Source organism: Lates calcarifer, unplaced genomic scaffold, assembly GCF_001640805.2.
Source record: "Lates calcarifer isolate ASB-BC8 unplaced genomic scaffold, TLL_Latcal_v3 _unitig_3770_quiver_731, whole genome shotgun sequence".
NCBI classification, from domain to species: Eukaryota; Metazoa; Chordata; class Actinopteri; family Centropomidae; genus Lates; species Lates calcarifer.
In genome coordinates, this window is record NW_026116515.1 from 113,728 (window position 1) to 127,851 (window position 14,124).

At 44.6% G+C, this 14,124-nt stretch overlaps 1 protein-coding gene across 1 annotated transcript; it reads left to right on the forward strand.

Moving 5' to 3' along the window:
* Nucleotides 1-1,634: 1,634 nt before the first annotated feature.
* LOC108894668 (tomoregulin-1) lies at nt 1,635-11,099 on the forward strand. Its single transcript, XM_018693311.2, has 10 exons — nt 1,635-2,730; nt 5,956-6,065; nt 6,289-6,418; nt 6,645-6,671; nt 6,753-6,843; nt 6,938-7,086; nt 8,273-8,320; nt 8,413-8,533; nt 8,683-8,844; nt 9,299-11,099. Exons 1-10 carry the CDS (start codon nt 2,592-2,594, stop codon nt 9,381-9,383), a joined length of 1,062 nt encoding a protein of 353 aa, XP_018548827.1. The 5' UTR covers nt 1,635-2,591; the 3' UTR covers nt 9,384-11,099.
* Nucleotides 11,100-14,124: the final 3,025 nt, after the last annotated feature.

The following is a 14,124-nucleotide window of genomic DNA, read 5'->3' on the forward strand; positions in this document are numbered from 1 at the left end:
TTTAACTTTGAACCAGTGGATTTTAGTCGTCAGACGTCTGGATCAATCCTGACCAGGGGAAAGCTGTGGTTCTGTGTTTTATGTTTTGATTGATCGACTTCTAAAAGCAGCAGATTTCAGACAGGTGTTTAACAAACTCAAACATAAAGTCTTCTGCAGCAGCACTTGTTCTGTCTGGCACATTAATGTTTTATAGAAATGAGGGCGTTGAACCTGCAACTTCTGGTAACACTTTATTTTCCAAAGAATTTCCTGGAAACATTCTCGGAAAAATCAGGTCATTTACAACAAATTTTAGGTAAAGACCTTGTTAGTTTAGTTCAGTAAAAGCACAGCAGGTGAACATACAGTTTAGAAAATCTAAAGAAGGACGTCTGAAATGAAGCAGTTAGTTTCTCAGCAGAAACACAGAGTGAGCTGCACATAGCAGCTGTTCAGCTTCACTGCTCTGTCTGCTGCTGTTCATCTGTCGGTTCAAGGAGAGTTTAACCTCAAAACACTGAGAGAGGAAGAGGAGGAGGAGGAGAAAACAAAGGAAGAGGAGTAGAGATTAGGAACAGAGGAGGAGGAGAGAGGAGAGTAAACTAATTAGCCCAGATGGCTTAGCAAAACAGCCGGACCTGAGGATGAGGATTAAAGATACAGTGTGTGTGTGTGTGTGTGTGTGTGAAAGTGAAAATGTCCTCGGGCTAAACATTGACCTCACTCTGCTGTTTGTCCTGTAAATTATATTTTTTAAGTGGTTTCATGTCCTGATGAACAGTGTGTATATTACCCATGATCCTCTTCTTCTGCAGCAGGAAGTGCTGAGTCTGCAACAAACACCAAACTGTTTCTAACTCCTGATATCTGCATCAGTTTATATCAGAGAATATCAGAGGTGAAGGCTGGTGTTTAACTGACGTACAGTTCAGCTCTGACCTCTCTGGGTCTGATCCCAGATGGAACCTGGTTCCTGTGAGTGAATAATGTCCGCTGTAGGCTTCTGTACATCATGACCTGAGCTGAACACAGTGACAGCTCTGTGGACGGGTGGAGCAGTTAAAGGAGCAGTTCACAGTTTCCTCCCTGTGTCCTGCAGGCAGGCAGCGCCCCCTGCTGGCTGCAGCCCATCACAGCTCCATAAAGATCCCAGTGTTTTTGGACTCGTTGTCTCTGGAATAGAAAGGTCACACCTGCATCTCCACTTCATCTCCAGTCTTCAAGATAAAGTAGAAAAATAAAGGTTTATCTCGTGACCCTTTGGAGGGACCTGACCCTGAGGTTGGAACCAGTGGACTAAACCAGCTCCACCTGCAGCAGCTACAACTGTAACATGATCTGATACTTTAACTACAGGAGGCTGATATAATACTTGACTTTCACTTTAAGAAGAATTTTAAACGCAGGTCTTTTACTTGTAATGGAGTATTTGACCCTGTGGTGTTGTACTGAAGGAACGGGCTGTTCAGCAGTGTTACTCTGCCTCCTAGTGGCTGAATTCGCTACTGCAGATAATAAAACCACAGTATAATTGGTTCATTAGTGGATTTAAATGTTCTGAGGATCTGAGGTCTGGATCCAGGTGGATCTGTTGGAGGATTTCAGCTGTAGATCATTTAAAGCAGAATCTGGCTGATCGTAAAGTGATGAATGAAGTGTGGTTCATGTTTCCCTCGTGTTAGTGACTCTCTCTGCTCCTGTAGCGCCACCATCAGGTCCATGTTTTATTTCTATTTTACCTTGACCAGGACTTTGTCTAAGGAGCCCCGCCATCCTCCGTGTGTTTGGTGTTTGGTGTTTGTGTGTGAGCAGCTCTGAGTGTTAGTGTGAGACCTCAGACCTATAGAGCAGAGCATGCAGGGATATATGACTCTCTCTCTGTGGGAGTGGTCTCCTGCAGGTCACGTGGTCCGGGCCTTTGTTGATGTGAATCAGTGGAAAGCACAGGAGGACAAAAAAAAAAGTCCAGGTCCGACCGACCGCATCCGTCCGTCCTCCCCGGCGCTCACTCACTCCGCTTCGGCCTGAATGCTGCTGGAAGCCGCTTCGGACTCTCACCTGGATCTTTTTCTCCGCGGCGATCCGCGGTTCTCCCCGCCGGTTAGAGTGCGAGGCAGCGGGGGCTGGGGGATGGAGGCTCAGTCCGGGCTGTGAGCAGACTGGTTTTAGGGGGTGGCGGAGGTGTGGGGGGTCGGTGTGTGAAGCCCCAGGCCCTGCTTTGCTTTGTTATCCTGGGCTCCGTGTTGCAGCCCTCCTCCCGGCTTTCTCGTCGCTTTTTTCAGCCTTTTCTCCTCCGCTCCACCATGAAGCCTTTCTCCTGAGACACTGGAAGCAGTTTTTGGACAGGAGGGAAAACACATGGAGAAAATCTGGATTTAAGATTTGATCCTTGTTGTTTTTCTGCGGCGTGTTTTTGTGCCGAGGATCCTCCAGAGAAACAGATTCATTCTTTTTCTGTTTTTCTCTCTTTACCTTTGTCTTCTCTCTACTCATTTGTCTCTTTGTACACCTCCCTCTTCACCTCCATTTATCTCTCTCTGTCCTTTCATCTCTTACCCCTCGGTCTCTCCCTCTCCCCTCCATCTGTCTCCCTCCTCCCGTCTTCCATCATGGCTCCAGAGTGCCGGTCCTCCTGCTTCTGCTGCCTGTTGGTTCTGCTGGTCCTCCCCGCCGTCCGGAGCTCGTTCCCCCGCAGCGGAGGCAGCAGCAGTGCGGACTGCGGCCCCGGGAAGGCCGCCGACTGCCCAGGTGAGGACCTGTTTACACCTGAACGTGTTCACCTCAGGTGGGTCGGGGTGGAGGTGGGGGCGATGTTTGTGGCTGATCGGAGGTCATGTTGGAGGTTCGAGGGTGTGGAGGTCAGAGGTCACAGTCATCTTTATTTATCCTCTGTCATCCCTCGGTGCAGCTGATCACGTGATCCAGCTGCTGTCATCCACCCATCTCTGTGTTTCTGTTGTCATGACGACTGCAGCGGAATCAAACACAGATCTGATGAACCTGATTCATATCAGAGCGGTCGTCATGACAACGGAAACATAACATCAATAACAACACCTGTGCAGTGTGACCAGGTAGAGGTTAACCTACTGTGTGTGTGTGTGTGTGTGTGAGTGTGTGTGTGTGTGTGTGTGTGTGTGTGAGTGTGTGACCACTCCTCACTTTAACAGGACTCTATTTTAGGGTTAATTACAGGGTGGAGAAACAGGGCGAGGTTAAATGATGGAGTACTGTGTGTATATGTGTGTGTGTGTGTGTGTGTGTGTGTGTGTGTGTGTGTGTGTGTGTGTGTGCAGCCTATATGTACATAGACTCATCAAACTGGAACCACATGCAGTTGTAAACTTTAAAGGAGACGTCTCGTGCAGAGTGAGTGACTCCTGCTAATAAGAACTGTGAAGTATCTGATTTCTCTGCTCAAACACAAACACAGCATCGTCTCATTTTTACAGATGAATTATTTATCCAGAAAAATGTCCTTAAATGTTATTTGAAAGAGAATTTTCAGAGAGTTATTGTTCCATGTAACAGACATTTGAAACCATCAACGTGAAGTCTGTGTGACATTTCTCAGACCAAACATTTAATCAGATAGTAAAGAAGATAACCTTTAAAAGCAAAGAATGTTAACTTTTCCCAACACAAATGAACTGTAATCCACAGTGAGTCTGCTGCTGAAAATAGTTTGATAAAAACTACAGTGAGCAGCTGCTTGTAAACATGAACCTTTATATTTGTGAGATTTATGTCGTCAGTAGGAACCAATGGGCTCAGAGCTGAGAGCCACAGACAGAGGAGGAAAGTGTTGAGAGACGCACAAACACACTGTTGGTTTATTGGTGATGAGAAAATATAGAAGAGCATTCAGACAGCCTCTAATCTAAATGTAGAAACCCAGGTCTAAAATAACTGGTTTCAGTCTGTTAGAGAGTTCAGCTTTAAGCTTTTTAAGGATCTAAAGGAACAAGTCTCTGTGATTTCTATTTTCAGAAACACTTTTCAATCCTGCTCCCAGTTTAGCTCAGTCACAGATGTTCTCCTGGGAAGACGCACCACTCTGTCTCTGTTTCCCTCCTCAGAGGTTTGTCACTTTGAGCTCCTGACTCGTTCGATTGTTGGACACAAGAAATGGAAAGTGTTGGACAGAGGTTCAGAGAAATCAGCAGACAGGAACATTAACAACAAACCTCTCAGTAGATCTGTATCATGTGTTTGGTTTAGATGGAGGTAGGTAGGTCTTAACTAACCTCTGCAGCAGGTTCAACATCTGGACCTTTTCCAGTGTCCACATACTGACATTTGGACTGAGCGTTCAGTGAGTGTCTGGATGTTGGAGGAGAAAGAAAGACAGAGGACAGAGGGAAAGAGAAAGACAAGGAGAGAGAGAATGAAGTCATTAGAGCGTGAGAGGACAGAGAGAGAAGGTTAGTCAGTCCTCGCCTCACTGATCATCGTCTTCCACTTCAGTTAGAGGCTGAGCTGCTTCACTCTCTGCTGACTGACCTCAGATCAGCTTCACTGTCTTCATCACTGAAGCCTCAGGAGGTCTGAGTCTTCAGGTGCACTGAAGAAACTTAAAGTCCTCACATGACGTCTCAGAAGAACCCAGGACCCAGATCCTTTATCCAGAATATTTCTCAGTGTCCAGACTCTGTCTTCTCTGACCTGATGAGGACGCAGACAGAAGCACAGGTAGAAGTGTTCTGTTCTGGTCCCTGCAGCCTCAGGAAACCAGGTGTTTGTTGGTGTTTTGTGGAGACTCACAGACACAATGTTACAGGATCTGGTGATTCCTCAGTCTTCTTTGTGTAATCTCACCTCAGGTCCTGAATTTAGTCCCTGACGTTTGGTTCTTGTCTTTGGTTCCTGGTTCAGTTTCTGGGTCTTGTAGTTCTCCAGCTGAGGCTGTCGTCTCTGTATCACACTCACATTTCACAAACAGCAGAACACAGGTTGTAGTTTGTGTCAGTGTGTGAACAGAGGCTTCACTCACTGTACGTCCCCACAGACGAGTCTCTGCAGACCTGTCACACTCTGTAAACAAGATCTCATTGGCTCCTGATACAACCAATGGCTGTCAGATGACAAGTTAGTAACTATAGCAACCGGACGTTATTGAAAGCTGTGTCAGGCTCAGGTGTGTGTGTCAGGCTCAGGTGTGTGTGTCTGAGGTGTGTGTGTCGGGCTTTGGGGAGCTGTGTGAAACTCTCCAGAGGAGGATGAAGATGTGCAGGCTGAATGTGAGCCGACAGGTTTTATCAACACTGACCCAGTTTGAGAGTGAAACGTCTCTGAGGACTGTGAGCAGTTTAAAGGACCGCTGCTTTACTTTCTATCTTTCTGACCGCTCACATTTTCTCCCATGAGTTTCAGAGCAGCTTCTGCTGAGGTCCAGACTCCAGCAGCTTGTTTCTTCAGCGTCCATCCTTAAACACAGAACATGGAAACAGGAGAGTGTGTGTGTGTGTGTGTTGAGGCTGTGAACAGATGCTGAGCTGTGATGTGAGGAGTCATTGATTCTACACACAGTGAATCCTGGGAACACACTGTTTCTATTATTTTGTCCACCCCTGCTGTGTGTGTGTGTGTGTGTGTGTCAGCAGGTTGTTCTGGCTGGCTCAGCACTCTGAGGTATTTACTGATTACAGGGGAGGCGGGGGTCATGACCCCTGTAATTACCAGCTCTAATTGGCTAGCCCGCAGGGCTGTCAACCAATCAGCTGCCATCATTAAATTACCACCCTGGATAATAGTCTCTCTCTCTCTCTCTCTCTCTCTCTGTCAGCAGATCCACACTGTTGTGTTTGTGTTTATGTGGAAGTTCAGTGATCCAGAGTCACAGTTTACAGGAGCTGATCCAGGCTCAGCTCTGAGCAGGTTAACACCCTGAGCTGAGAAGCTGCTGGATGATCTGAGATCAGCTACAGTGTGAGAACATGAGGCTTCCAGGCTAAAGCTAACTCTCTGTTTCAGATCTGTCAGAGAAGAAGAGCGACCTGCGTGTGTGTGACGCCGGGACGTGTCGCTTCGGAGGAACCTGCCGCGAGAACGGAGCCGACATCAAGTGTGTCTGTCAGTTCCACGTGAGTGTCACACACACACACACACACACACACACACACACACACACACACCCCTGATGATTCATCTGCTCTTGTTTCTGGTCTGTGGTGTATCTCACAGAGCTCACCGACAGCATCACTAGCTGCAGCCTCACACATCCAGAATCATTGCCAAGGTGAACTGAGTGCGTGTGTGTGTGTGTGTGTGTGTGTGTGTGTGCGTGTGTGTGTGTGTGTGTTGCAGTGCCATAAGAAGTACGTCCCCGTGTGTGGGTCAAACGGAGACACGTACCAGAACGAGTGTTTCCTGAGGAGAGCCGCCTGCAAGAAGCAGAGAGCCATCAGCATCGTGTCGGAGGGACCCTGTTACCACGGTAACACAAACATGGCTGCAGCCGTGGTTTTTATTGGTGTTGGTGGCAGTTTGTTAGGAACACCTAGCTGAAGCTGACTCAGTCTGATGCTCAGTCACTGAGTGTTTCCTCTGTGTTTTACTGCTGATGTTATCTGGTCAGAGAGTGAGTCTGTCTCTGCTGCTCAACATGTTTCCTGTCATAACATCATAACGTCTCACTGCCTTTGTTTCTGTGTGTGTGGCAGACGGAGGTTCAGGATCTGGAGATGGAGGTAAACCACGTCACCTTCATGTTGAACATTTAGAGAGTAATAACGATGGAGGACGTGTTCTGACGCTTTGTGTCTCTGCAGATGATGAGGGCTCCGGTCGCGGTAAGAAGGTCTCGAAATGTGGAAACTGCAAGTTTGGAGCCGAGTGTGATGAAGACTCTGAGGACATGCTGTTAGTACACACACACACACATTTCCCAGGACCTGATGATAATGAGAACATGCTACAAATAATGTAATGAAATCATGTGTGTGTGTGTGTCCAGCTGCATGTGTAACATCGTGTGTAACGGCCACAACGACAACCCGGTGTGCGGCAGCGACGGCGTCACCTACGACACGCCCTGCCACGTCCGAGAGGCGTCGTGTCTCAAACAGCTCAAGATCGACATCAAACACGTGGGACGCTGCCAAGGTAACGAGAGAAAAATAAACTGCTGCTGGTTAATGAACAGGAAACAGTGACACTGCAGTGACCTGAATACTGCAAGAAACCCTGAGGACAGAGAGGAGGACAGAGAGGAGGACGAGGAGGAGGAGAGAAACGATCAGGAGCGAGGGGGGTTTGTAGGTCGAGGAAAGAGGAGGAGGAGGGAGGAATGGAAAAGGAACGTCAGAGTGAAGCGAGGAGGAGGAGATGAGAGACATGGAAGGAGGACGATGTGGAAGAAGAGAGAAAAAGACAAATAAGGAAGGAGAAGACAGAGGAGGGAGGGTTAAAGGAAAGGGGGAAAAGGAAGAGAAGGAAGAAAGGAAAGAAAAGAGGGAACATAGAATAGTAGAAGATATAGAAGAAAGAAAGAGGAGAAGGAGGGAAAAAGCAGAGGAGCAGGACTGAGTGGAAGAGAAAATAGATGTACAGATGAACAGGGGCTAAAGAAGAGGAGCCATAAACACAGAGATAACAAGTAAAAGAAGAAGGAAGATTTAAAGAGAAAAAAGACATGAAAAGAAAGAAGAGGAAGACGACAATACTGACGATATGTGAGGGAGTAGGACAGGAGGATTGTGGGAAAAGAAAGGAGGTGAGGAAAAGGAGGAAAAGAAAGAGGAGAAAGGGAGGTGAAAGAGGAAAGAGTGTTTTTCAGCTCATCTATACTGAATGATGACCTGACCCCAATCTGACAACACACACACACACACACACACACACACAGGATTAACATGGCTGACTGAACAACCAGCTGGTCACATTAGAACATGAGGCCTCTGCACTGACAACACGATGCGTTCAGGGTCTCAGTTCATCAGGAGCTACACTGTGACGTGTTCTAACTTCCTGTCAGGGCTGCAGGATGACGGACAGCACGATGAGTTCAAGAACAAATGTGAGTGTGTTTTAGAGAGAGAGAGAGAGAGAGAGAGAGATGTGTAAATGTCTCTCCACCATCATTAGTGGGACATTTCTGTTTTCACCCTGAAGCGAGAACAGTATCAGTGTGTGCAGCCGCTGACCTGTGTCTAACCCGTCCCTCTCTCTCTTTACTGCTTAGTCACATCGTGTGTGTGTGTGTGTGTGTGTGTGTGTGTGTGTGTGTGTGTGTGTGTGATCCTGTCTGAGGAGAGAATTAAGAGAAAACACATCATTTTCTTTCTTTCAGACAAAAGCAGGAAGGATGATGGCACCAAGACCAAACCAGACATCTACGGTGAGGACACACACACACACACACACACACACACACACCAGTCCACGGTGTCTTCCTGCATCATAAACCACGGTTTGTCCTTTTCTTTCCAGCTGTGTCCAAACCTGGCGAGGAGGAGGGGTTTGTGGACAGCCCCGCCCCCTGTCCTGACAGCTACGCCAAGTTCTGCGACCACGGCGAGTGTGAGATGAGACACAACCTCGCCACCTGCAGGTAACACCTGTTCACTCTGTGTGTGTACTTGTATCTTTGTGAGGACCAGTTTTACTCTCCACGTCTTTTAATAATGTTAATGAATAACACTCCAGAGAACTAACTGCTGTGTGTGTGTGTGTGTGTGTGTGTGTGTGTGTGTGTGTCAGGTGTGAGGCGGCGTACGGCGGTCCTCACTGTGATCAGCTGCTGGACTTCAACATCCTGTACGTGGTGCCCAGCGGTCAGAAGCTGCACTACGTCCTCATCGCTGCCATCATTGGAGCCGTCCAGATCGCCGTCATCGTAGCCGTGGTCATGTGCTTCACCAGGTGACCACACTCACATCACTACTGTCCACACTCCTAACACTCTAACTGTGTGTGCTGCAGGAAACAGTAATGATGGATGTGCAGTGACCTCTCTCTGCCAGCAGGGGGAGCTCACAGCTTCCTCACAGGGAAACCATGCTCCTGTTTCTTTCTCTCTGGGAGGAAGAAGTTAAAGTTCAGAAAGCACCAAACATTCAGTGCTTTCACATGATTCCTGAGAAACTAGAGAAAAAAGCAAATAAGAGAAGTAAAGAGTTGGATTTTTATGGTCACGTTTCTGTTTAAAGATTAAGAAAGAACATCCAACGTTAGATTTGATCTGTGACACTACATTTTAACTAAAAAGGTCCAGCTGTTTGCCTCTGTGTGTGAGCCAGTGTTTCCTCTGATGGTGCCTTCAGTCTGTATCTGCTGCTGTGTGTGGTTGACGTGTACTTCCTGTCGTGTCCTGCAGGAGGTGCAACAAGACGAAGCGTGGTCGGAGACAGAAGCAGCACCTCGGCCACTTCCCGTCAGGAACGTCCTCCAGGATGATGTAGCTGCTGCTCATGTTTCTGTGAAATACAACAAGTCCAATTTTTCGTACCACACAGACAGACTGCATTTTTTATATCTTGACTTTTTGGTGCCTCTTTTTTTCCCCTTTTTTAAGATAATTTTTGACTTTTTTAAGGGGCCTTATTTTAAAGATTTTCCTCCATGTTTGATTTCGTTTTCTGTCTGCACTGTCTCTTCACTGTCTGCAGATGACTCGTTGTTTTCCATCAGAGCGGAGACGTACAGTTTGGGTTGTGTTTGCCGTGATGCTGCTGCTGTTCCTCTCAGACTCTGAAACACTGTGGATCCTCCGACAGGAAACATTATTTATCTGATTGTATCTTCACTCTGGACCGTCCACATACTAACTGGAGAGTAGTTTTTGTTTTCACCCTGTGGGACGCAGACTGTTAGTGTACATTTATTTTGTATGTTAGACATTTAATCACTGCACAACACTTCATGTTGACATTTAAATACCACTCAGTCCATGTGCTTTCAGTGTGCTCTGAAAACTAAACCTGAGCTGAGACGTGCTCTGATCATGTGATCGATCCTTCGTATACTGGATGCTCACGTTTTAATTTAACTGATTCAAGCAGCTGCTTATTTTCTTCTATATTGAATTTAATTCTGAGTTTGATATCATGATGATCATTTTTTCCGGCTCTTGTTGACACTGTCTGTTAATGCTGTGGTGGTGTTTAAATGTCAGGGTGAAGTATGTAGTAGTGAGTCTAAACCAGAGAGGTATTCAGTTACTTCTCAGATTACTGGTATAGAGTTTTGCTTCTATGATCAGGACCCACCTTCAGAATACAGACCGGTCTGGTTAATAGTTCTCTCGCCTTCAGCATGTGAAAAGTTAAAGGTCAAAGGTCACTGTGCACCAAGACATTTCTCATGTCACTTTAGTTCTAACTTCTGCTTTTGTTTCCATGCTGATAATTCCCATGAGGCACTGCTGCTCATGGTTAGCCTAAGTTTTTTTCTGATTTTCTTTGGCGCCGACGCCTTAATACTCCAGGGGCCGCTCTGTATCGGGACTACAGGATCATCAGGGACCACTCCAGCCCTTTAGGGTGTTTTTGCTGCAGTAGACTTTTGTCTAATGAGTTCTTTTCTATTTTGCTGCATCTCACAGGGTCAAAATAACTTTTCATGTAACTCAGATTAACTTTATTTTCATTTTTTTGTATTCGTTACGATGAGACGCACCTGAAAACCAAAATGCTGTTTTTTCTACTGCTTAAAAATAAGGTACAAGCTGACATGTACAGGTTGTTGTTATGATTATTTTATTGCTTCATTTTCAGATGACGATATTCCGGAAATGGATTCCAGTGTTTTTGTGTGTTACGACAAGCTAATGATAATTTAAATGACTTGTTTCTGTTTGTTTTGGTCGAGTTTCCTCTTTTTTAATCTAATTTGTAACGATGGTACGAAGTGTCCGTGTTGGTGGTTTTACTGTGGTAGAAGGACTAGATGAATAAGCTGGGCCGAGGTTCCCTAAAGTACCGCTGCACTGAGATCAGATTTATTCCACTTTTTGAAGAGAAACACAAACGTTTGTGAAGCTGTGGTCTCGGTCATGTGATGCCTGTGGGAATCCAGTCTGATTTTACTGTAGATGTTGCGTACTGCATGAAACAGTGAAGTTCTTGTTTAGACTGTGCTGTAGTGAACTAGAATTAAATTATGATGTTCCAACCCTCTGTCAGAATTTTAATTGGCTCTTTCTTTCGACCAATCACAAGCGGAGGAGGGCGGGACACAGCCAGCCAACCAATCAGCGATTTTCTACCAACGTCACGGGCGCTTGTCTTGATTAAGCAGCCGCAGCAGAGCGACGGAGAAACAAAGCCGAAAAAATGCGAAGAAAATACAGAAAAACCGGAGTTTGACTTATCGTGTCGATGTGTTAGCATCGAGAGACGTGAGAAAGTTCGTAAGTCAACACATTTGGATGTTAAAACGACTCCTGGAGCTGTTTTTGTCGAGCACAGCTGGACGAACACCGAGGTAAGGCTAGCAGGCTAGCTAATTAGCTCCGAGCGTTAGCGGTAGCATTAGCTTTAGCTTTTAATCATATCTTTTGGCCTTGTTTCCATTTCCAGTCGTTTTTATTTTGTGTGTAAGAGTGTGTTTGTCACTTTAGCGTCCCTGACATCAGTTTTTAGAGTTTACAGGTTCTCTCTGTGTCTGTGCGGCGTCTCTCTGGTTCTCCAGCTTCCTCCCACAGTCCAAACACCGGCAGGCTAACTGCTGACTCTAATTCACCTGCAGGTGTGAATGGGTGTTTGGGTCTGCGACAGACTGTTCCAGCCTCTCTGACCTTTAACGATAAGCGGTGCAGAAAATAGATGTTTTCTCTCTCTTCAGTGGTTTCTCTTGACTTTGATTATTTTCTACTTTGTAGATTAACATCAGAACTGTGAAAGAACGTGTGGAATTATGTCGTAAACAAAAACGTGTTAAACAAATATGTTTTATATTTTAGATTCTTCAGTCGTCGCCTCTTGCTTTGTTGACAGTTTTGCTCACTCTCAGTCAGATTCATGAGTTTGTCTCCTGGAATAGTTTTCAACAGTTCCCAGAGCTGCTGAGCCACTTTGTCCTCACTCTGCGGTCCAACTCATCCCAGACCATCTCAGCTGGGTTTAGTTCTGATTGTAGGAGTGCTGCTGTATCTCCTCCAAATAAACTGACAATCAGTGGAAACACATGAGCTTCAAGATTTGAAGCTGTTTTCTGAAATAAATAAGAACTGACTGTTACAGAGATGACTGGACTTTTTTACTCAGTAATGAACAGAAATAAATCAGTAACACCAGGTCAGTTCTCACAACATGGTTCAGTTTTTAAAAACGAAGGTGATGTGTTTTCATTGTCTGCAGTCATTCAGTTTCCTTCACTGTCACAGTAATCTTTAAATATATGTGTTAAACCACATGTGTATTTCTATATATATATATATTTCTGTGCTGTTGATGGTGTTTTGTGACAGTTGTTAGTCAGTGTTGTTGTTCAGTTCATTCAGCATCAGCAGCTGTAGCAGAAATATTCTCTGAACACACTGATTCACATTAAAGCTGCTTAACAGGATTTTATTTCTCTGTTAAATGTCTTTACACACAGTTCATGTGTGGAGGTTTCATGACCAGGATTTGAACCAGTCTCTCCACCAACTGGCTCGACTGCAGCGGCCACAGACGAACCCACGGAGCTACCAGACCTCACTCACTCACTCCTTCTCTCTGTTTTTTTTTTTTTTTCAGACTTGGAGTTTTGTTATATTCCAGCCGATGTGCTGCCATCGCTGCCATCTGCCGTCACCGTTCTGGATCTGATGATGACGATGGTGGAGAAACTGTGGAGATACAGAGACTCGTCGCCTTCTCTGCTCCGTTAGTCTTCATTCCTGTCTGGATCCTGACTCAAGCTGTCAACTTGTTTTTGTCCAACACAGTGAGGCAGAACGCTCAACACCAAGGTAAGGCTAATGAGCTGGTTAATCAGCATTAGCATTAGCATTAGCTCTTTTAACTGTATCTCTTAGCCGTTCACTTTTCACTTTAGCTCCTCATCATCATTCACGCTCAGCTTTTGTCCCTATGTGTCTTTCTGTCTGTTGTTGTCTGTAGGTGATTCTGACATGGAGAACACAGAGGACGTCACTGAGATGGTTCGCCATCAACAAGGTAAATTTATTATGTATTAATAAGTGAGGCCACAAGCTGTACATTGCTTTGTTAGAACCAGTCCCTGCCGTGTTGAAAACGCTGTTAAAGAGAAGGAGGTGTCAAAAATGGTCAAAAAATGTCATAGTATAGTAAGGCATCAAAAAATGTCATAATAAAGTAAGGTCAAAAATGTCATAGTATAGTAAGGTGTCAAAAATGGTCAAAAAATGTCATAGTATAGTAAGGCGTCAAAAAATGTGAAAAAATGTCATAGTATACTAAGGTGTCAAAAATGGTCAAAAAATTTCATAGTATAGTAAGGCGTCAAAAATGGTCAAAAAATGTCATAGTATAGTAAGGCGTCAAAAAATGTGAAAAAATGTCAGTATACTAAGGTGTCAAAAATGGTCAAAAAATTTCATAGTATAGTAAGGCGTCAAAAATGGTCAAAAAATGTCATAGTATAGTAAGGCGTCAAAAAATGTGAAAAAATGTCATAGTATACTAAGGTGTCAAAAATGGTCAAAAAATTTCATAGTATAGTAAGGCTTCAAAAAATGTGAAAAAATGTCATAGTAAAGTAAGGCGTCAAAAAATGTGAAAAAATTTCATATTATAGTAAGGCATCAAAAAATGTGAAAAAATGTCATAGTAAAGTAAGGTGTCAAAAATGGTCAAAAAATGTCATAGTATAGTAAGGCGTCAAAAATGGTCAAAAAATTTCATAGTATAGTAAGGTGTCAAAAAATGAAAAAATGTCATAGTATAGTAAGGCGTCAAAAAATGTGAAAAAATGTCAGTATAGTAAGGCTTCAAAAAATGTGAAAAAATTTCATAGTAAAGTAAGGTGTCAAAAAATGTGAAAAAATTTCATATTATAGTAAGGCATCAAAAAATGTGAAAAAATGTCATAGTAAAGTAAGGTGTCAAAAATGGTCAAAAAATGTCATAGTATAGTAAGGCGTCAAAAACGGTCAAAAAATTTCATAGTATAGTAAGGCATCAAAAAATGTGAAAAAATGTGCATAGTAAAGTAAGGCGTCAAAAAATGTGAAAA

Bases quoted from the DNA above. Each gene is read 5' to 3' on its own strand.
- LOC108894668 (XM_018693311.2), top strand. From the start codon at position 2,592: ATGGCTCCAGAGTGCCGGTCCTCCTGCTTCTGCTGCCTGTTGGTTCTG. The intron at 2,731-5,955 runs GTGAGGACCTGT...TCTCTGTTTCAG, and splicing joins GAAGGCCGCCGACTGCCCAG to ATCTGTCAGAGAAGAAGAGC. The intron at 6,844-6,937 runs GTTAGTACACAC...GTGTGTGTCCAG, and splicing joins GAAGACTCTGAGGACATGCT to CTGCATGTGTAACATCGTGT.